Genomic DNA, 20,997 nt, shown 5'->3' on the forward strand with positions numbered 1-20,997 from the left:
TCAGTTTCTTGAGTAGCTGGGACTACAGGCGCCCGCCACCAAGCCCGGCTAATTTTTTGTATTTTTAGTAGAGACTGGGTTTCACCGTGTTAGCCAGGATGGGCTTTGTAATCTTATGTATTTTGTTGGGGGGAGGGGGAAGCTATGCATAACATAAAATTTACCGTTTTAACCATTTTACAATTCTGTAACACTGTATACAATTCAGTGACATTAAGCACATTCACACTGTCGTGATGCCATCAGCACCATCCATCTTCCCAAACTGAAACCCTGTATCCGTTAAAAAGTAACTCCCCATTCTTTGTCCCCCAGACCCTGGCAAGCACCATTTAACTTTCTGCCCATGATTTTGACTACTCTGGGTACCTCATATGAGTGGAATCATACAATGTGTGTCCTTCCCTATTTGGCTTATTTCACTTAGCATCATGCCTTCGAGGTTCATTGATGTTGTAGCATGTGTCAGAATTTCACTTCATTTTAAGGCTAGATAATATTCCATTGTATGTTTATAGCACTTTGTGTCTATCTTTTCGTCAACCGATGGACATTTGGGTTGCTTCCCTCTTCTGACCATTGTGAATAATGCTATGAATATTGGTATACAAATGTCTCTGCTTTCTCAGTTCTTTTGGGTATATACCCAGAAGTAGAATTGCTAAATCATTACCGTAGTAATTGTTTTTTTTAGGAATACGTATTTTTATGCAGGAAAAATATGATTCTGAAATAAGCCTACTAGACTCTTGTTCTACATACTTTATTTTGCATGCCTGTCTCCGCCACTAGATGGGAGACTTGTTGACAAGGACTAACCAGTTCCAGGTGCCCCTCAGGAACCCTCCCAGAGGTGTAGTAAATGCATCCAGCGCCTAGCGGACGCCCTGCGTGCCCGGCAAGGGGTGAGGTGCAGGCGATACAAAGGTGCAGAATGTACCCCAAAAGAACAGCCTAGAGGGGAATTAGGCCGGAGGATGACCGATTAAAATCACCCCAACTCCTGATTGTGCCGCTTCCTAGGTGCATGACCCAGGGCAACTTCCTTTGGCCCCGGCTTCCCCGTCTATAAAATGATTTACATCATCTGCTCAAATTTCCGACAAGAACACACCTCGCCTTTATCACAGAGCGTGGCACATATTAGGAATTCAATAATTTTGTCCCTATCACCTGCGATAGCAAGAGACAGACTTGTCCGCAACCTGCCGGGAGGCAGGTTCTGGGGAGGTTGCTGGGGCGCGGTCGGGCGGCCCTGTCCGGCCCTGGACCACCTCCAGGCTGGTACGGGAGTGCACAGGGAGGGACTGGAGGCTGCACTCCGAGCCCCAGTATGGGCGCTTGGTCGTCTCCGCCCCTGGGCACAGTCCCGCCTCCCTCTGGCTGCAGCGGTCTGCATTCATTCCCCTCAGTGGAGCGGGGGATCCTGGCGGGGCAGCGGCGGTTGGCCCTCCTCTCCGGCGGGCGGCGCTAGCGCGAGCCTGGCCCCGGGCAGCGCTAGGGCCGGGCTCCTCTCGGCGGCGGCGCACCGTCGTCCTGTCGTCCGCGGGGCGGGGACGCGGCGGCGGCGGTGGCGGCGGTGGCGGCTGTGTGTCGCCGGAGCCGAAGCGCGCAGGCCCGTCCCGGTGGCCGGGGAGCGGGCGGGTGGGGGCGCCATGTGGTTCATGTACCTGCTGAGCTGGCTGTCGCTCTTCATCCAGGTGGCCTTCATCACGCTGGCCGTCGGTGAGACTGCACGACCTCGGCCCGCGCGGGCTCCCGCCCCGGCATCGGTGCTCGTTGGGGGTCGCATCGCGGGGGTTTCGGAGCCACTCGGGGGACCACTGCCCGGCGCTCCCGGCCTTCGCCGCCCCAACCCCATCCCGCCTGATCCTGCCCCTCCTGTCGAGCCTGGCAGCCCGGCCTGACCGTGGCTCCTTCCAGGTGTCACAGAGTCCGCTCCGGCACTGCGCGAGAAAGGGTGACTCGAGTGCCGCCCCCGCGCCTGCGGACCGCTAACCGCTGCGGCTCCCACTCTTCGCGGGCCTGCCGCGCGGAACTTTTCCCCAACGCCTACCGCCGCCTTTGCGCCTCTGGCCCTTCATACTTCCTGCTCTCTCCACCTTTGACACTTCTCCTCTGGCTAGTTCCCATTCGGCCTCAGTTGAGATGTCATCTTTTCCGGGAAGTCCACAGGGGTTGATGGTCCAGCAGTGCCCTGTCCTTTCCCTAAAGTAGCATTTCTCACACTGAACTCGTCTGTCTCTCCCTACTGTTCCCCTTCCCTTTCCCAAGCTGGGTCAGGGAAGGACCCTTGTCTGTCTTGTTCAGCTGTATTCTCAGCCCAAGGACCTGGCTCATGCCAAGTGCCCAGCAGGTGTTTATTGAATACGTGAAATTCCGTTTTCTGAGCCAGAGGTTATCATTGTACTGTGGCATCAAATGCAGACTTTCGTTGATTTTTATGAGATTTGTCCTTAGTTGCCCTAAGAAAGTTTTACTTCTCCAGACTTGGAAGGGCAACACATGGGATGTTTGGTTTGTTCTTGACCTTCTGGGGTCCATGAAGGGTGGATGGGGACTGGGCTGCAGAGAGAGGGGTGACCAGGATGGTGGGAGTGACCCTGGCTGATAGTCTCCCTGCCTCCCACCCTGCAGCGGCTGGACTCTATTACCTGGCAGAACTGATAGAAGAATACACAGTGGCCACCAGCAGGATCATAAAATACATGATCTGGGTAAGTGGCATCTTTCTCCAGGAGTCCTCCTCACTCTTTTGCCCTGCCTCAAAAGCAGGAAGTGGGGAGAGTTTGGCATGGATGATGAGGCCTGTGTCTCTGCTGTTTCCTGAGCATACACTCTTACCTCCTTGCCCTGAACGCTGTCTTTTGGGTCTGCACTCCTGGGCCCAGATCTTCCCTGGCCGCCTTCCCCAAGTGGCATTGTTTCACTGCAGGCCTTGTGCTCTAGTCCTTAAGGTGACAGCGAAGTGTACTTCTCTGTTGACAAGACCATAGATTTGACTTTGCTTAGCTCTCTCCCGCTGTCTTTAGCCCTTTGCTCTGCTCACAGCATTTAAAACTTAGAGGAGCCATAAGACAGTTTTGCATATATGTTCATTGCCATCTTTCTAATCGGATCAAGTGATTTGTCCTAAGATCAGCACAGCTTCGCTGTCCTCGCCCTTCCCTGGTCTCATGGGAGGCTTCTCTTACTGAAGACACAGTCCTTGCCACTGATATCAAAGCCATAGGGGTGACTGCTGGTGGACAGACTTCCTTCAGCTGCAGGAAAGGCTGGGGGTAGGGGTGCCATTGGAGAGAAAGCGTCCACAGCCCCTCAAGTCGCCTGGTGTCAGCAGCCATTTGCACTCTGGGCATGGCTGAGGTTGGGAGTTCACAGTGGAGGCAAGACTATAGCCCTCAGCTCTGGTCCAGAGGCCCAGCTTGTGGGTGTTGGCACAGTAATTAGCCCTTCATTCAGCCAACTGTCATTTGCTAAGCACTGACAACTGTAGGTACTTATCAGTAGTGTTTTTCAAACTGTAGGCATGATTCATTATTTGGCTGTATAGTAGGTCACAATCAGCATTTTTTAAAAAAAGGAACATAAATAGAATTGAAATTTGAGCTTTGAATCATATATATGTATATATGTGTTGGGGTCACAGTGTAAAATGTTTTTCTTTTTCTTTTTTTTTTTGAGATGGAGTTTCGCTCTTATTACCCAGGCTGGAGTGCAGTGGCACAATCTCGGCTCACCGCAACCTCTGCCTCCTGGGTTCAAGCGATTCTCCTGCCTCAGCCTCCCGAGTAGCTGGGATTATAGGCATGTGCCACCATGCCTGGCTAATTTTGTATTTTTAGTAGAGATGGGGTTTCTCCATGTTGGTCAGGCTGGTCACAAACTCCCAACCTCAGGTGATCTGCCTGCCTTGGCCTCCCAAAGTGCTGGGATTCCAGGCGTGAGCCACCTCGCCTGGCAGATGTTTTTCTTACTGTGGGTTGCTGTCAAAAAGTTTGAGAAATGGGCTGGGTGCGGTGGCTCACACCTATAATCCCAGCACTTTGGGAGGCCATCAGAAGTTTGAGACCAGCCTGGCCAACATGGCAAAACCCTGTCTCTACTAAAGACACAAAAATTAGCTGGGCGTGGTTGTGCATGCCTGTAGTCCCAACTACTCAGGAGGCTGAGGCAAGAGAATTGCTTGAATCCAGGAGATCGTGCCACTGCACTCCAGCCTGGATGACAGAGTGAGACTCCGTCTCAAAAAAAAAAAAAAAATGTTGCCTTTTGGGAGCAGAGAACCTAGTTGGGGAGGCCAGACCTGTGAAATGAGGAGATTGAAGCATGAACCTAGTGCTGCCCAGAGCGGGCTGGGGGTTGGTGAGTCCAGGAACATTGCCTGGAAGAAGCGCCCTGCACTGTCTGCCTCTGGTTGTTTCAGTTCTCCACCGCTGTACTGATTGGCCTCTACGTCTTTGAGCGCTTCCCCACCAGCATGATTGGAGTGGGCCTATTCACCAACCTCGTCTACTTTGGCCTCCTCCAGACCTTCCCCTTCATCATGCTGACCTCGCCTAACTTCATCCTGTCGTGTGGTGAGAGGGGACAGAGTTGGGGAGGCAGCTGATGTGGTTGGGTGTGCCCATCTCCATCCTGGGCACTAAAGGGGATACAGAAAAAGGAAGCCAGCTGTTGAAGTCCTCCAGGAAGCCAGGCTAGTTGGGAAGATGCGGTTCTTACTGCTGAGGACTCTAGAGCCCACCTTGGCTCTAGTGAATAGAATTTGTTGGGGCTGGGGACTCAGACAGGGAGGGCTTTCCCAGAGAGGTAAGTTTGAAGGAGAGTTTGGGAAAGAAGAGGTTGTGGATTGGCTGAGGCAGGGCCCCCAACTGAGCAGTTCCAGCCTCAAAAAAACCACTTGGCCAGAAAAAGCCCAAAGCCCTTCCGGTAGGCAGGCAGCTGTCCGTCCAGTCCTCTGACCCAAAGTCATGGTTAGGACTGGAGCCTCATGGGGCTGTGAGCACCTTGCAGACTCTGGCCTGGTGTGAATGCCTCCTGGGGGCTGCAGCTTCTCATCTCATTCTCACTGGCTGCCGCTGCCTCGGGCTTGAGCCTGGATGTGGAGGACCCAGTCTTCTTGGCGTTGCCCTGCCACCACTTTCTGACCCTGGGGAATCATTGGCCCTCTCTGGGCCTTAGCTTCTCCATGTATTCAGAGAGGATGTTTCTGAAAGAACTATTGGGAGACTCAGTGGGCATATAGTAGGTGCATATAGGTATTTACAGATATTCCTGGAAAAGGCTTCGGAAAGTATTTTGGTTGCCAAGATTGCCATTGCTCCTGTTCATCATTGCTGGCTACCCTAGCTTTCAGTCAGGGTATCAGATGGAGTTAGGGGTTTTTTAGAGTGACTTTTCTATTTCTATGAGAGAGCCTGGAGAGTGAATATTATCCACACAAAGGGCATATTGTTAAAGCCAAAACTGGTTTCTTCCTTGGGTGTTGGTGTGATTTCACCAAAGAATTTGTTCAGCAGAGGTTTGTTTAGGAAGCCCTTCCATGGAGACCAGGCCCCTCTGTCCAGGGAAGAAGTCCTGCCCCCAGCCCCTCAGCAGCAGGCTCCCCTGACTTCACTCCCTTGATCTGCCCTTTAATGCCTAAAAGAGTTTTTCCAAAAGATCTTGTGGGCACCAGGCACTATCCTACCTCCCATTATCTCTTAGCCCTAGAGTGTGGCTAGGCATAGCAGAACTGTAGTCTTTGCCTTAGAATGGGAGAGGCAGGAGAGAAGAAAGGAGACATGGGAATTGCTGTGAGGTGTGTGTGAGGGGACAGTCAGTTTCAGGGGACATGTTCTTTCTGGTGCCTGCCCTTCACCTCACCATGGGAACCGGCAGGGATGACTGTCTCTTGAGCAGCCTGTGTCCAGGATATGCACACGTGCCCTCTTTTATAAACTCAGTTACACACCAAGGAGGGGTGGCAGTGTGTGTGTGTGTGTGTCCAGAACGTATCAGTTCACACCGGTATGCCTTACCTGGGGGCAGGATGAGGAGGGACCCCCTCCCCCAGAACGTTGAGGAACCTGAAGACTGCACCTCAAAGCATCTAGCAAGTCTTGCCCTTTTATTCCTGAGGAGTGAGAGCCTTTTTATTTGAGCAGGACTTCTCCTTGCTGCCCAGTTTGGAGTAGAGCCTCTTAGGGGCATCTAGTCTGCACACCCATGATTTCTCCCCACCTGTCACTGTGGGAGAGCTTTCTTTAGCCCTCACATCCACTAAAAACAAGGTTCATTATCATGATGCTTTGGATTATGTAACATAGAAGTCTCACTTTTATAACATGCAAAGAGCCTTCTTCTAATTTTACTCAGAATGCCCTGTGCAGTGGGCAGGTTGAGGCTCATTCTCCCATTTTAGCAGATGGGAAACAGTTCTAGGCAGTAGCCTACTCTGAGTTGAGTGTAAAGTCAGGCCTAAGACTCCATGGAGGCTCCCAACTTCTGAGGGCCTTTTGAAGTTAAAAGTACAGCTTTCTGTTATTCCCCTTAAACTGACTGACTCTTCATTCCCTCAACAGGACTAGTGGTGGTGAATCATTACCTAGCATTTCAGTTTTTTGCAGAAGAATATTATCCCTTCTCAGAGGTAAGAAGTATCCAGCACATTCAGCTGTTAACAGGGACAGGGTAGTAAAAGGGAACTTGCATGGTTTACTTTATAAACTTAGCTATGATTTGAAACTGAATCTGTTCAAGGATTACATGTTTGAAAAAAACAAAACATAGATGGTTTGAGAAAGCTGTGTGGATGGGGACAGACTGTGCTCCTTTGGCCGAGGTGGGGAGGACACTGCTCTTCTTCAGTGAGTCCTTTGGGTCCCCCTTGAGGGGTCATCCTGAGGTCAGGAAGGGGTACTAGGGTGACCTTCTCTGACACAGTCCTCACAGGGCAGGGATGGACTGCACCCCTGAGCCCCAGCTTTTCCCAGTGGCTGCCAAGGTTTTCTTCTCCCATGATTTCTCCACACCCTGCTGCTCCAGTTTGAACCTCTGGGAAGAGCAAGGTCACTTCTTTGGGGAGTGTGGGTCAGTCAGTCATGGCTTAGCACTTTGTCTGCCTCCTTCAGTCCAGGGGAGTTGCTTGTCCTAGCGACCAAGATGTGGGGTTTGTGGCCACATTCAGTCATTTTCAGCCTCCACCTTTCCCCACAGAAGGATTTCCATGTCTGAGGGTGGCGTTCCCTGCTTCCCAGGCCTGGGCCCCCTTTGGAGATCAGGTGTGGCCCCCTGTGCACTCTTGACCAACACGCAGTCACCACACCCAGCCCACTCTTGGCACCTCCGGGGCACCCTCTTCTCAGTCTCTCTTGTTGCCAGGTCCTGGCCTATTTCACTTTCTGCCTGTGGATAATTCCGTTTGCGTTTTTTGTGTCACTTTCGGCCGGGGAGAACGTCCTGCCCTCTACCATGCAGCCAGGAGGTGAGAAGGGATTTGTAAGGGGCCGAGGTAGGGGCAAGCCAGCAAGGCCTGGGTTGGCAGGGGTCCACTGAGGGAACCTGAGTCTAGCCCTGTGTTGGAGACACCTGGACTCGGGGTTGGGAGGGCCGTGTTCACACACATGCGCACACACACACACTCTCTCTCTCTCTCTCATATTCTTGCCTGTATCTCCACAGATGATGTCGTCTCCAATTATTTCACCAAAGGCAAGCGGGGCAAACGCTTAGGGATCCTGGTTGTCTTCTCCTTCATCAAAGAGGCCATTCTACCCAGTCGTCAGAAGATATACTGACCCCCATGCAGGCAGGATGTGGGGGCAAGATCAGGAGAGTCAGGCCCCTGGGCCTCTATGCCAGGTGGGGACCGGAAGTCGGGAAGGCACCTACCACCTGCCCTGGCTTTCCTCCCCTCAACTCTGAAGCCCCATCCCCACCCTCCTTGGGGGGCTCAGCTTGGCTCAGATCTGATGCTTCAAGAGGCTGTAACCTCAAAGGGCACCAAGGAGGGTGGCAGAGCCTGCTTAGCCAGGAGGCCGAGGTCCCTCAGTCCTCCCCTGTCCCTTCCAAGGTGGGTCAGGAGGTTCTGGCCCCGCTGGGGCAGGCAGGGCAGGGTCTGTGAAGCTTAAGAGCAGATGGTGACAAGTTCTCTGGGCAGGTGGCCATGGGGAGGGGCCATGGCTTGGCATGTCCAACAGAAATAGTTTTTGCTGTTGAACGGTGATTTCTGTCCAAGTGCGGATTTCCGTTTGAATAAAGCTTCGCTTCTAGGTGGCACTGCTTGCCTTAATACCCTGACAGTTCATCTTCCTTTCTTCCTGCTAACCTTCTGCTCTGGACTGGACTCACTTTTCTGCTCCAGGGACTCCTTTTCTGGGTTTGGGTCTTGCCCTTCCCAAGGGACTGTTCTTGTGGCCCTTAATGGGAAGGGGGCAGGGGTGAGGAGCTGAGCCTGCTCAAGGAGTGGGAAGTGGGGCTATAGGCAGCCTCTCTGATGCACTCTCTTCCATCTCTTTCCCCAAGGCTCCGTGACTGTCAAACTGGGAGTAGGAGAGGGGACAATTTAGGACTGGGCTAGATTTTCAGAAGAACATCTACAATATCCTATTTATAAATCTTCCTCTGGGAAAAGGAGTGGTTTCTGGCTGAATACTATCTTAGGCTCAAGGAGAAACAAAATAAAAATTAGCTTCCAGGCAGCCTGTTTTTAAAGAAATGGGACTCATGGGAGAAGCTGTTTGTCACTCTAAGAGCATCCAAGGCCTGGCCCTTCTGTGCGCTCTTGGCTCCTGGGGCGATATATCTGCCTTCTAAGAAGGCAGGCCAGGTCTTGGGCACAGACCTGCATTTGTTGACCTTGCACTCCAACTATAGTGCCTTGCAAGTGCTCAACAGTACATATCGGAATGAAGTCCCTATGAGAGCCATTTCTGGCCATGTTCTATACCTCAAAGTGAGGCTGGCAGGTACAGAGATGAACTGTACACATGTGATACATTTAAGCCACTGGAAAAACCCCTGTGCTTGAAAATATTTCCTCTATATCATGCCTGGAGTTCCATCATAGCCCTTCATTTCCTTGGCTTTAGCATTTACCTTCTCTTAAGAATACCAGCTTTCCCCTTTCCCTGAGAGGAAGAGCACATGTTGGTCTCCTCTTAGTGTGAACGAGATTGCCAGGCCCTTTTCTCTTCTGCACACCAGGATAGACAAGGCAGGGGATACTGGCAGCCTGCATCATCCTCCCATTGGGCTGACAGCTGGCCCTACTTTCCTCCCTCTGCTGCTTGGTCCCTCACCTTGATGATGTGGCTTCGCCCCCTCCACTCTACTGCCAGTGTTCTCCCAGGGGTTGCTAAATCCAGCAGACCCCTTTCCTGTCTTACTGGATGTGGGCAGCATTTGACATGGCTGATCACCCCTTGCTTCTTGGATGGCACTTCCCTGGCACCTCTGTGGCTAGTTGTCTTACCTCCCTGGCTGTTCCTTTCAGGCTTCCGTGCAGGCTTCTCCACTTGCCCATGCACAGTAGGGTCTTTCAGGGTTCTGCTGTGGGCTCCCTAGGGAAGCCCATCCATCTGGATGGTTTCAAGGATGGTGAGGAATTTAGAGTTGACCTCCAGCCCCAACATCCTTCCTGATCACCTGAACCACAGTTTTGCTGCCCTCTAGGTGCACAGACAATTCAGGTCCATGGCCCAGATGGTACTTGCTGTCTTCTGCAAACCTGCCCCTTCTGGGTACTTCCCTTGACCCCGAGATCACTCAGGAGCCAGACAGGAAACTTATTCTATTCCTGTTTTCTCTTTCTGCCCACCACATCCAGTCTCTCAAAACGGTCAGGTCTACCTTAACATCTCTTGATTTGAGCCACTCCCACTGTCATCAGCTTTCACCTGGATTATCGTGACAGCCTCCTACTGCTTCTCTATCATGTGGCCAGAGCTATCTTCCTAAAATGCATTGCATAGTTGATCAAGTCACTCTCTGGCCTAAAACCTTCCTTGGCTCCCTGCTGCTCTCAGGATAAAGTCTGGACCCCTCAGCATGGCTTGTGAGACTCATGGTGTCCTTGTCCCTGCTCACCTCTCTGGTCTCATCACTTGCCTTCTTGCATTCTGGGTCCCAGCCTCCTGTATCCAGAGATGCAGTGGCTCTCCATTGCCACTCTGATTCCTCCTTTCTTTTGGTCACAGAGAAAGGGTACTTTCTCTGTCAAATCTCAACTTAGACTTGACTTCCTCCAAGGAGCTTTGGCTATACCCTCTCCTCCCGACCCCCACCCTGGCATACTACACAGATCACTCTGGGCTCATTTGCCTGCCTAATGGTCATCTCCCCAGTAGACTGTAAGCTCCTTGAGGGCAAGGATTGTGTTGGAATTTTTGTATTAACAGTGCCTGGCTTGGTGCCTGGCACCTAGAAAGCACTCAATAAATGTTTGTTTAATGAATGAATTGTAGTGATGTGTACAAGGGGATACAGGGAAGCCAGTTAACTTCCTGGAGGAAGTACAAGTGCTTTCATAGACTCGAATGGAAACCACACATCCCTCCCCTCCCTTGATGTACTGCCCATGCCTCCCTGAACTGCAGAAACCTCAGTAGCCGCTGGGAATAAGGATGGCAGCCCAGAGTAGCAGGGAAGCCCGTGCCAGGGGGACATATTAGTTGCCCTCCACCCCATTCTGGGTCTCAGCTTAGAGCCTGCAGCAGGAAGGGCTTAATCTGAACAAGAAACAGAATTTCCCAGTGGGTCCTTCCATCCTGGAAGCCTGGGCCCTTAGGGCTGGGAGGGCAGTGGGGGTGCCAAAATGTGACAACTTTTACAATGCCAAGGTGAAGAATAGTGTCTGACCCCCCACTCTGAACCTAACTTGGATTTCCTGGCGGCGGTGGGGGGGTGCCAAGAGATTTATTTGCAGAGAAAAGGGAGGCCTGGGGTCTGGGCTTTTGATTGGGAAGGGTGACTCCTCGAGCTTGGGAGTGGGAAGCCCATAGGCACCCCTCCCCCTTTCCTCGCCACCCACAACGTGAATTGCCACACTTCAGCCTTCACTGGGCTGCCTCGGGGGAGAGGTAGCCATAATAACTTTATGGGTTGGTTTGTGGGGAGTGCAGGGTGGGGAGTCCTTGATGAGATCGCACAGCTGCCAGGAAGGCTTCATCGAATGTGTCACGCAGGTTCATGGCCAGAGTGTCGGTCCAGAAGGTGTTGTCACCCAGGTGCCGCTTCCTGGGCACTTCCCTCATGCTGATGGGGTAAAAGCCCTGGGGCACCTTCATTCTGTATGGCCATACACGTGGGCACAGCATGCGCAGCAGCACCTCAAAAGGCAGCCGCGGCACGGGCGCCACCCAGTGGCCGTCCACTGTGTGCAGCCGCGCACCGCCGTGCCCATCAGGCCTCACCTCCAGGAAGCTGCTGAAGTCGTGCTCCGGAGTGGGGTCTGGATGCACGCCCAGGCGGATGCCCTGCGAGTGGCTGATCTGGGTGGTGGGGGGTCTGGCGGGGTTGTTGCTAACATTCCACATCGTGGGCCGCTTGACCGTGGGCTTCCTGTAGATGGGCTTGGGCATCTCCGTGGGCTGTGGAATGCATTGCAGACGCGCCTCCACAGAGGGGTGGAAGCTCCTGGAACGCTGCGATTCCCGTTGCTCTGGGGTCTTGGAGAGGGCGGTGGCCCGGGCTTGCTTGGTATTGGAGACCAGAGAGTGGCCTGGGTGCAGCTTGCCGTGGAGCCACTTTCTGATAGCAGCTTCTCTGAGAACTTTGTGCTCTTTCTGCAACAACAGAGAGCACAAGAGAGTCATGGAGGACTGCTGCCCTCTGCTTCTGTGCAAGGAGATCCTGTGGCTGTAGCTTTCGGAAACCACAGTCTGAAGGATGAGGGAAGCTCTGAGTCTGATGGGAGGGAAAGTCTGAGTCTGATGGAAGCAACACCTGTCTTATGGGAGCCGGTGTTCCGATGGGGGAGACAACTTTTTCCATAAGGGAGCCCCTGGGCTGAGTGGGGAGACAAAGCACCTCTCCCAAAGGGGGGATCTCCAATCTGATGGGAGAGATGTAGCCTCTGCCCTAGGTGAGACTCCAACTTGACATGGGAGACACAGTCCCTGCCCTAGGGAAAACCTCAAGTCTTACAGAAACACAATTCCCTTCTTCTCCAAAGGAATCCACAGTCTGATAGTAGAGACATGTCCTGCCATAGGAGAGTCTCTGGTGTGATGGGGGAAAAGGCAAATGGGAAGTGCACACTGCATCCTTGACCCTGGAAAGAGAAAGCAGAAAGGACTGGATGGCCTGATGTGGACACGCTTCTTGGAAGTGGTGGGCCTTGAGAAGTCATGTAGGGAGGATACAGTTGGCTGGCTCTCCAGGCCCGGTGGCAGCAACTCAATCTAGCTCTGTCCTTGCCTCCACGGAGCCTTCCATATATTGTCATAGAACCTCCCCCACCGCCATTGTCTCACTATCCCAGACTGTTGCTAAGCAATCAGAGGCTTTGGAGATTGACCCAGCTCCAGGCGCAGGCTCTGATTGGGCTAAGCCAATCATCATAATTCCATCAGACCTTGCCCCAGACCTAAGTCAGTCAGCATATGGCTTTCCTTTAGTTCTAGCTAAAGGAACGAGAATGGACACTTGATCGAATTGAGGCCATAAGAGATGAGGGAAGATGCAAGGAGCTTCTGGAAAAGGTTAGAGCTACAGGAAACAGATGGGCCTTGCCTCCTCTGGACAGTGTGTGACTCTGAGGACTGGTGACCCTGACATCAGAGGAGGATAGGGCTGAGAACTGGAGAGAAATGGAACTGAAACAGACCTGGTGTGCCAGAGTCAGCAGCCCCAAAGCCCTCCCCACTTCAGGATTCACTTAAGATTCCCAGTATCTTCTGAGTTTTCTGGGTTTTGCACCCTATGTAATTACACCTGCTTAAAATCCCCTTTCTTCCCCAGCCAAGGTCCTTCACTGATGTGGGCTCCTGCCAAATCTTGTCAGCCTCCAACTTACATCTGATCCCCAGCTGCTCTGAGTTTTCATTCTCTGCATACATCATGTTCCCAGGTTCCTCTATGCCTTTCCATGCGGCTGCTCTTTATGCCTGGTTAGCCCTTCCCTCCTTCATATAGCCAACTGCTGCGCATCTTTCAAGACTCCTCTTAAGCATCATGCCTCCTGACACCCTCCTGGACCCTCTCCTCCTTGATGGGCCTGTAACCTGCCTCCTCTGCTAGACTCTAAGCTCCTTGAGCATGGGGACCACATATTGTTCATCTTTAGACCTCAGGGTCTAGCAGGTTCCTAGCACAGAGTGAATGCCCAGTGCCTGCTGGAAGGAAGGGTGGATCTTTTTAACCAGAGTGTGAGCCCCAGTTACAGGCAGGGCCTTGGTCTCATTGAAGGTTCTCATCCTGAAAGAGGCAGTACACTAGGAGGGGCCCAGAAATACTTGCGAATTTAAGCTTGCTTAAATTGGCTTTCTAACACAGGATAAGACTTTTGACCAAAAGACTGGCTTATTTAAAAGAGCCGAATTTCAGTCAGAGTGCCCGGTGGGAGTACAGGCGAAAGGGTGGCTCTTTCAGGGTGGGAGTGCTTCTAGCCACTCCTCCACAATATGTGGGTCACTGCCCCCTCTGCTCACATGCCTGGATAGCAGCTGTCCCCTGGCCCCCCTGCTGTCCCCCTTACTTGATACTCAATCAGGTAGTTGTGCTCCATGAGGGTCAGCTGGCTCTTGAACATCTTCATTTTCGTCATCTCACGGGCAAAGTCCTTCTTGTCCTTTTTCCACATGGCATCCTTCAAGAACCTGGTGCCAAGGTCAGGGCGGGGGTGTCATCCCACAGTGACAGAGCTTCCACCTGGGCTGGGAAGACTGGCTGCTGCTGAGGGCTTGGATGGGGATGAGGGGAGTGGCCAGAGGGAGAGGAGCAAGATGAGCCATCCCCATTGCCCGGGGCCCTCTGGCTCCCTACTTCCTTTAGGTGAAAGACGAAAGTCCTTGATGACCTGGTCACCACCCTCTGCTGAGGAGCCAGGGGCCCCAGGGCAGGAAAGGAGGGCAGTGATCAACCCAGAGAGCAGGGGACCTGGGCAGACTTACCCCCCAGCCCAGGTGATGAGGTGATTGCCTCATCCAAAATATCCTGGGCAGTAGGCGCATCCTCCAGCTGTCTGGCTTCCCAACCCTCCCCTTAAAGGCTCAGCTGTGGTGAGGGCCCTAGGGAAAAGGCTGGGGGAGGGGAAGGGGGTGGGCAGGCTCCAGGTGGTTCTCACACTCTCACCGGGCACAGGCACGGTGGTTCCATATTTTGCAGAAGTCAATGGGTTTGTAGCCCATGGCATCTTGGGCATGGACGTTGGCGCCACTCTGCACCAGGACCTTCACACAGTCCAGCAAGCCGTCACGGGCTGCCAGGTGCAGGGGCGTGGAGCCGTTGCATGTCTGACTGTGGAAGGCCCCACCAGTGGGGATAAGGGCAGAAAGGAAAGACAAAGAGCATCTGTCCATCAGATAGATGGACACACCAGTTTCCAAGCCCTGCTCTACCATCAGTCCACTGGGTGATCCTAGCTATGTCTGTCCCTTTTGGCACCTCAATTTCCTTTACTGTAAAGGGAGGAATTGGACTAAGTGAACAGTAAAAATCTGACTTTAGAAGGTATGTGACAGTTAAGAACTGCTGGAAGGAGAGCTGGCTTGGTTCAGAGACCACTAACCTCATCCACTCTTAAACCAACCAGCCCCCTGCCCTTTCCCTATGCCTCACCAGATTCCGTATGCCCACAAGATCTGCATGACCTGGGCCTAACCTCCTCGGTCTTATCCTTTGACCTTGCCCACTCTTTCCCAACACATGGTCTTTGCATATGATGTTACCTCTACCTGGAACACTTTTCCCTGGCTCTTTGCATGGCTGGCTCACTCTGTCTTCAGGTTCCAATTTAAATGTCACCTCCTTAGAGGTGATTGCTTCATCCAAAATAGATCCTCCCCCTACCTGCTTTACCCCCTACACCATCACCCCGTTTATTTTTTTCATAACCACTTCCCATGCTCTGTCAGGATTTTGTTCATTTATTTGTTTGCTAATTCACTGTCTGCTCCTTTACTAGAATGTCAGCTTCATGAGGAGAGGGACCATTTCTGTGACTCTAGCATAGTGCTTAGCACATAGTGCATACTTGATACTTTGAATGAATGCAGTCTCCTATATGCCATGCACTTTTCAGTGATCACAGTAGTCCCATGTGATAGGTACTGCTATTCTCCCAAGTTTCAGTTGAAGACACTGAGACAGAGATTCCCAAACTTAGCTGCAAGTTAGAAGCACCTGGGGATCTTTTCTGACTTCTCAAGCCCAGGTCACACCACAGACCCATTAAATCACAGCCTTTGGATTGGAACACAGGTGTTTATATTTTTTAATTTTTTTTTTTTTTAGACGGAGTCTCGCTCTGTCGCCCAGGCTGGAGTGCAGTGGCACGATCTTGGCTCACTGCAAGCTCTGCCTCCCAGGTTCACGCCATTCTCCTGCCTCAGCCTCCCAAGTATCTGGGACAACAGGCACCCGCCACTACGCCCGGTTAACTTTTTTGTATTTTTAGTAGAGACGGGGTTTCACCATGTTAGCCAGGATGTTCTTGATCTCCTGACCTCGTGATCCGCTCGCCCCAGCCTCCCAAAGTGCTGGGATTACAGGCGTGAGCCACTGCGGCCAGCCTAATTTTTTTTATTTTTTATTTTTTGAGACAGTCTCGCTCTATTGCCAGGCTGGAGTGCATTGGTGCAATCTCGGCTCACTGCAACCTCCACCTCCCGGGTTCAAGCGATTCTCCTGCCTCAGCCTCCCAAGTAGCTGGTACTATGCCACCATGCCACCCGGCCAGGTGTTCATATTTTTTAAGCTCCCTAGGTAATTCCAATGTACACCTAAGTTTGGGAGCCAGAGTACTGGGGCATAGAGGTTGAGTGACTTGCCTAAGGTCCTGCTGTCTGCTAGCAAGTTGCAGAGCTGGGATGTAGACTAGGTCTGTTAAAGGCCAATCTTTTTTTTTTTTTTTTTTTGAGACGGAGTCTCTCTCTTGTTGCCCGGGCTGAAGTACAATGGCACCATCTCAGCTCACCGCAACCTCCACCTCCTGGGTTCAAGCAATTCTCCTGCCTCAGCCTCCCGAATAGCTGGGATTACAGGCATGCGCCACCACGCCCTGCTAATTTTGTATTTTTAGTAGAGATGGGGTTTCTCCATGTTGGTCATGCTGGTGTTGAACTCCTGACCTCAGGTGATCCGCCTGCCTCGGCCTTCCAAAGTGTTGGGATTATAGGCATGAGCCACCATGCCCGGCTAAAGCCCAGTCTCTTTATTACACCATGTGGATTCCTGACTGCTTTGTGTGGGACCCAATCCTTGTCACCTCCAGCAACCCCTCTGCTTGTCCTGCATGGATTTGCCTGCCTGGAAGTAGGGCTGTGCCCATGCCCATGCCCGAAGCCTCCCTCCTGAAGCAGGCTGGACTCACGCATTGAGGTCTGCGCCTTTCTCCAGCAGGTAGTAGATGCAGGGGAGGGCCACAGTGGTGTTGTCCCTGTGGATGACGAGGTGCAGGGGTGTCTGGCTATTGTTGGTCAGCAGGTCCACGGGAAACTTGTACTCCTCTACCAGGACCTGCAGGCATGCAAGCTTGCCCCATTGGGCGGCGAAGTGGATGGCAGTGAAGCCCTGTGAGGTTCAGAGCAGGCAGGAGGAGGCTGAGTGGGACTGAGGTCCCAGGGTCCACAATTTATATAAATTTATTGGGGTTACCTTCACTTTCTTCCCTGTGTCCCCAGGAATGCTCACACCCTTTTGCTAATTAACCAGTGTGTGTTCATCAGCCCACCCAACCTCCCTGCCCCCAAAATGGTCCTTCCACAGCCAGAAGATGAGTTAAATTAGGAAGATCTACCCAGAAAAGGATATCTCTTCTCCAGGTGACCACTCCGAGCAGCGTAGCGGGAGAGGGACCTCGGTCTTTGCCCCAACACTCAAGACCTTACCTTGTCGTCGGTGGGGATTTCCCTGAGGCTCTGGTTCAGACAGAATCGCAGCCATTCCACGTTGCCCACAGCCGCTGCGAACAGCTGGTAGTAGCTCCCGATCGCCGTCTGGTCGATTGCCGTCTGGTCGGACTCCTCGCTGGGGCTGGGTTCAGCGCGGGGCGGGGTGAACGAGGCAGGGCGGCGCGGCGTGGCGAGGGCAGTCGCCTGCGCACTGAGGTGGTCTGCGAGGTCGGGCAGGGGCTGGCTGGAGGGCGGGGCAGTGGGGAAGCGACTCTGGGCCACGGCCCGGGCACCTCTCGGGAGGCGATCCCTAGCCCCAGCCTGTCTCTGCGGGCTTCTCGGGCCGCAGCCTCCGCCCCCACCCGCTCCAGGCCCTGCCCACCAGGGAGGCGCTGGGCCGGGTTCTCGCTCCCCGCAGCCGGGACACCTTCTCCCGCTATCCACCTGGGCTGCTTGGACTCCGCGTCAGTCCAGGTGGCCTTCAAGGAGACTTTGTTCGCCTGCTGCATGGAGCCACTTGGAGTTGGCTGCGGCCGAGCACCTCTCCCTTCTCCCCTTTCTGAGTGCCAGCTTCCCGAGCCCGCCCGCCGAGCAGTGCTGCCCGCGGAGGCCATCGCGGGGCTGGAACTCGGACCCGGGCCGGGTGGGCTACTCACACACCCGCCGGCGCCCCGCCCCCGGGGGCCGCTCCTTGCCAGCTGGCCGCGGTTTCCCGGCCCCTTCCAGGCCGCTAGGGTTCGGCTGCCTCTCTAGCTGGAGGGGCAGAGCCCGGGGCCTCCGGGGACCCTGCCCGCCTGCCGCTCCCCCCCCGCCGCTCTGCTCCCGGCCTGAGCCAAAACCCCCACTCAACCTCCCAGTCCTGCTGCCCAGGAAACTCAGCATCAAACACACAAACAAAGACACTTGGCTTTTGTTTCCGATTATCAAACTAATAAGTAGAAAACAGAAATATTCAATGTGGAAATTAAAAATTACCATCCCACCACGCACAGAAATCATGGTTTATTGCAATATATATGCATATCATGACTATTTTTTGTATCTCTTTTCGTTTATTAATAGCATTATATTACGAGCTAGCGCCCATTGTCACTCCACATACTAAACGTACATTATGACGCAACCAGAGCCCAGCGTCATAATGGATGTGCCATTGTTTCACATGTGCTGCCAAGAACGAAATGGCTCAACTCTGGTTGTTTTCTTAGAATGGATTCCTGGGAGTCGAATCACTAGGTGAAAGGGAATGAATATTTTTCAGCTGTCAATATGGGCTTGCAGACTGCCTTCCAGGAAGGTTATTATTCACTTCCACTTCCACCTGCAGTGAAGCGGGTGCGCTGCACATCAGCAGTGTGGCTTTTGGCAAGTTATCTGACTTAGTTTCTGTGGGCGGCAAGCCACCCAGGTGCCAAGGCAAGAGACCGAGGGCACGAGCTGTTCCAATATAATAAAATATACAAAATAACAAGAGTTATACTAGATCTAGATCTAGATCATAGACGTGATTATATATGAATATCGTTAATCATTAGTTTGTAGCAATTACTCTTTATTCCAATATTGTAATAATCCTCGCTCTATAATCATAACCTAGGAAAAACCAGGCCATAGAGAGATAGGAACCAGAGGGACATAGTGAGAAGTGACCAGAAGACAAGAGTGCGAGCCTTCTGTTATGTCCGGACAGGGCCACCAGAGGGCTCCTTGATCTAGCGGTAATGCCAGCGTCTGGGAAGACGCCGGTTACCAAGTGGACAGTGGTCTGGCGGACCCGGTCTGGCGGACCGTGGTCTAGCGGTAGCATCAATGCAAAGGAAAAGCACCCGCTACTTAGCAGACTGGGAAAGGGAGTCTCCCTTTCCCAGGGGGAGTTTAGAGAAGACTTTACTCCACCACCTTTTGTGGAGGGCTTGACATCAGTCAGGCCCGCCCACAGTTATCTGGAGGCCTAAACATCTCCCTGTGATGCTGTACTTCAGCGGTCACACTCCTGTTTCACTTTCATGTTCCATCCTGTACATCTGGCTCTGCCTTCTAGATAGCAGTAGCAAAATTAGTGAAAGTACTAAAAGTCTCTGATACGCAGAAATAATGGCGTAAGCTGTCCTCTCTCTCTCTCTCCCTCCCCCCGTCCCCGCCCCCACCCCCACCCACCTCGGCTGCCAAGCAGGGAAGGGCCCCCTGTCCGGTGGACACGTGACTCACGTGACCTTATCAATCATTGGAGATGACTCACACTCCTTACCCTGCCCCTTTTGCCTTGTATCCAATAAATAACAGCACGGCCAGGCATTCGGGGCCACTACCGATCTCTGCCCTCTTGGTGGTAGTGGTCCCCCGGGCCCAGCTGTCTTTTCTTTTATCTCTTTGTCTTGTGTCTTTATTTCTACAATCTCTCATCTCCGCACACGGGGAGAAAAACCCACCCACCCTGTGGGGCTGGTCCCTACAAGTTTCTACAGCAGCAAAATGGGGATAATAGCACCTACTTTACAAGGAATGAAGGAATGCAAACAATGAGAACAGTGCTAGCAGAGAAGCACTACCTGTGAATCTGCTATTACTCAAAGAAGAACTATTCAAACAATTGCTAGCATCAGATATTAGGATTTTAAGTAAATGTTCACTAATTTGGTAGTGGAAATGATGTTCTAATGTGGCTCTTTGATTACCAACAAGGGTTAAACATTTAATTATCAGTGGTTTTGTCTTCTAGGAATTCTTTTACTCACATGGTTCTTTGAGGGCCTTAATGTGTTTCTTACTGATCTGTAAAACTTATTAGCATAGTGACCCTTTATGTATGTTATATTTGTTGTCAATATTTTCCTCAGTTTGCCTTTTGACTTTTTAGAATATAGAGTAGCTAAGCAATAACTGTTGCTTGAATCAGTGTTGTCTTACTGAGCCATCCACATTCTCATCCCTTCTCAACAGGAATGACCCCAAGTTTATCAGAAGGCTCCTGTGGCTCCAGGGTCAACTCTGGGCATATCTGACTACATCACTCCACCCCTACCATGGTCTCTCCTCTGTACCCCAGCGTTCCAGGTATTTCCCCTAAGAAAAGGACAGAAGGTCCCCTAAGACGACAGTGACCTGTAGAGAGGGACAAGAATACAGATTATCCACCCAGAATCACCTTTCTCCCTTTCCAGGATACTGTCTTCTGAGAGCGCACTTGTCTGCCAACCCCAGTAGCCAGGACTCAGCATACCTGGCAAACACCTTCAAAACTAGCAAATCATGCTGGCTATCTGCCCCAGGTAGGGCCTTAGCAACTGGCTTCAAGTTGAGATAAAGTGACAGTGCTTTTCAGGGATACAGTTTGAAGATTTCCTGGGCTATTGTTGCTTCTGGGGTGTTAGGATTCTAATAATCACAACAGGACCCTGTGTATGTGGTGGGGTTGGAGAGAGCATCTCAGTACCTCTCCAAGTTCATCCTCACTATCTTGAACTGGGGTATCTTACATCTCTATACCAGTGTTTTGCAACCCTGGCTGTACAAACACCAATGCAGGGGTCTTACCCCTACAGATTCTGATTAATTCATCTGGTTTGGGGCCTGGGCATTGGTATTTGTAAAGTTCTCCAGGTGATTCTCATGTGTAGCCAGGGTTGAGAACCACTTTAAGGGCTTTCTGCCTCAGTCAGGGAGGCAAGAGGCTGCAGGTGATTTTGAGGGAGAAGGGTCAATAGAGTAAGGGAGGAAGAAACAGGAAACTAGCAGAGTCCCCGGGAGGAGAGAATGTGTTATCCTAAAGACCCTTGGCCACAGCCATGCAGCTGGGCAAACAGATAACGCCTGGTGGAACAACAGAAGCTGGACCATGAGAAGGGCAGACAGCAGAAAATGCCCAGAGAAAGGTTCAATTTCTTCTTTGGAAGGTGATGGTAAGGGTGTGGCTCCAGATTAACTGGTTCTACAGCTCCAGGCAAGGGATATGGAAGGCTGA

At 52.3% G+C, this 20,997-nt stretch overlaps 2 protein-coding genes across 5 annotated transcripts; one reads left to right on the plus strand and one right to left on the minus strand.

The window, feature by feature from the left end:
* The first annotated feature begins 1,536 nt into the window (after positions 1 to 1,536).
* On the plus strand, positions 1,537 to 10,438 carry TEX261 (testis expressed 261). Its single transcript, XM_003830956.5, has 6 exons — positions 1,537 to 1,725; positions 2,638 to 2,717; positions 4,427 to 4,580; positions 6,567 to 6,634; positions 7,366 to 7,468; positions 7,666 to 10,438. The coding sequence occupies exons 1-6, from the start codon at positions 1,656 to 1,658 to the stop codon at positions 7,779 to 7,781; spliced, it is 591 nt and encodes a 196-aa protein (XP_003831004.1). The 5' UTR covers positions 1,537 to 1,655; the 3' UTR covers positions 7,782 to 10,438.
* A 443-nt stretch (positions 10,439 to 10,881) lies between these two features.
* On the minus strand, positions 10,882 to 17,783 carry ANKRD53 (ankyrin repeat domain 53). 4 transcript variants are annotated; one of them, XM_055107808.2, is made up of 7 exons: positions 17,481 to 17,783; positions 17,034 to 17,280; positions 16,517 to 16,716; positions 14,278 to 14,442; positions 13,682 to 13,802; positions 12,130 to 12,256; positions 10,882 to 11,768 (listed from the first exon to the last, which is right to left on the minus strand). In XM_055107808.2, coding segments are annotated over exons 1-7 (1,032 nt in total). In that variant the 5' UTR covers positions 17,651 to 17,783; the 3' UTR covers positions 10,882 to 11,766. The 4 variants fall into 4 exon arrangements, with proteins under 4 accessions (XP_054963783.1, XP_003831002.1, XP_034809246.1 ...); XM_003830954.5 differs by lacking the exon at positions 12,130 to 12,256; XM_034953355.3 differs by having other exon boundaries at positions 10,882 to 12,256.
* Positions 17,784 to 20,997: the final 3,214 nt, after the last annotated feature.

Source organism: Pan paniscus, chromosome 12 (genome assembly GCF_029289425.2).
Source record: "Pan paniscus chromosome 12, NHGRI_mPanPan1-v2.0_pri, whole genome shotgun sequence".
In the NCBI taxonomy this organism is placed as follows: Eukaryota; Metazoa; Chordata; class Mammalia; order Primates; family Hominidae; genus Pan; species Pan paniscus.

What these genes read in the sequence shown, in the direction of transcription:
- TEX261 (XM_003830956.5), top strand. Translation starts at nt 1,656, where the DNA reads ATGTGGTTCATGTACCTGCTGAGCTGGCTGTCGCTCTTCATCCAGGTG. An exon ending in CTTCATCACGCTGGCCGTCG is followed by an intron (nt 1,726 to 2,637) that starts GTGAGACTGCAC and finishes CCCACCCTGCAG; the next exon opens with CGGCTGGACTCTATTACCTG. An exon ending in TAACTTCATCCTGTCGTGTG is followed by an intron (nt 4,581 to 6,566) that starts GTGAGAGGGGAC and finishes TTCCCTCAACAG; the next exon opens with GACTAGTGGTGGTGAATCAT.
- ANKRD53 (XM_003830954.5), bottom strand. Translation starts at nt 17,650, where the DNA reads ATGGCCTCCGCGGGCAGCACTGCTCGGCGGGCGGGCTCGGGAAGCTGG. An exon ending in AAAGGCGCAGACCTCAATGC is followed by an intron (nt 14,443 to 16,516) that starts GTGAGTCCAGCC and finishes GGCCTTCCACAG; the next exon opens with TCAGACATGCAACGGCTCCA. An exon ending in AACCACCGTGCCTGTGCCCG is followed by an intron (nt 13,803 to 14,277) that starts GTGAGAGTGTGA and finishes CCTTGGCACCAG; the next exon opens with GTTCTTGAAGGATGCCATGT.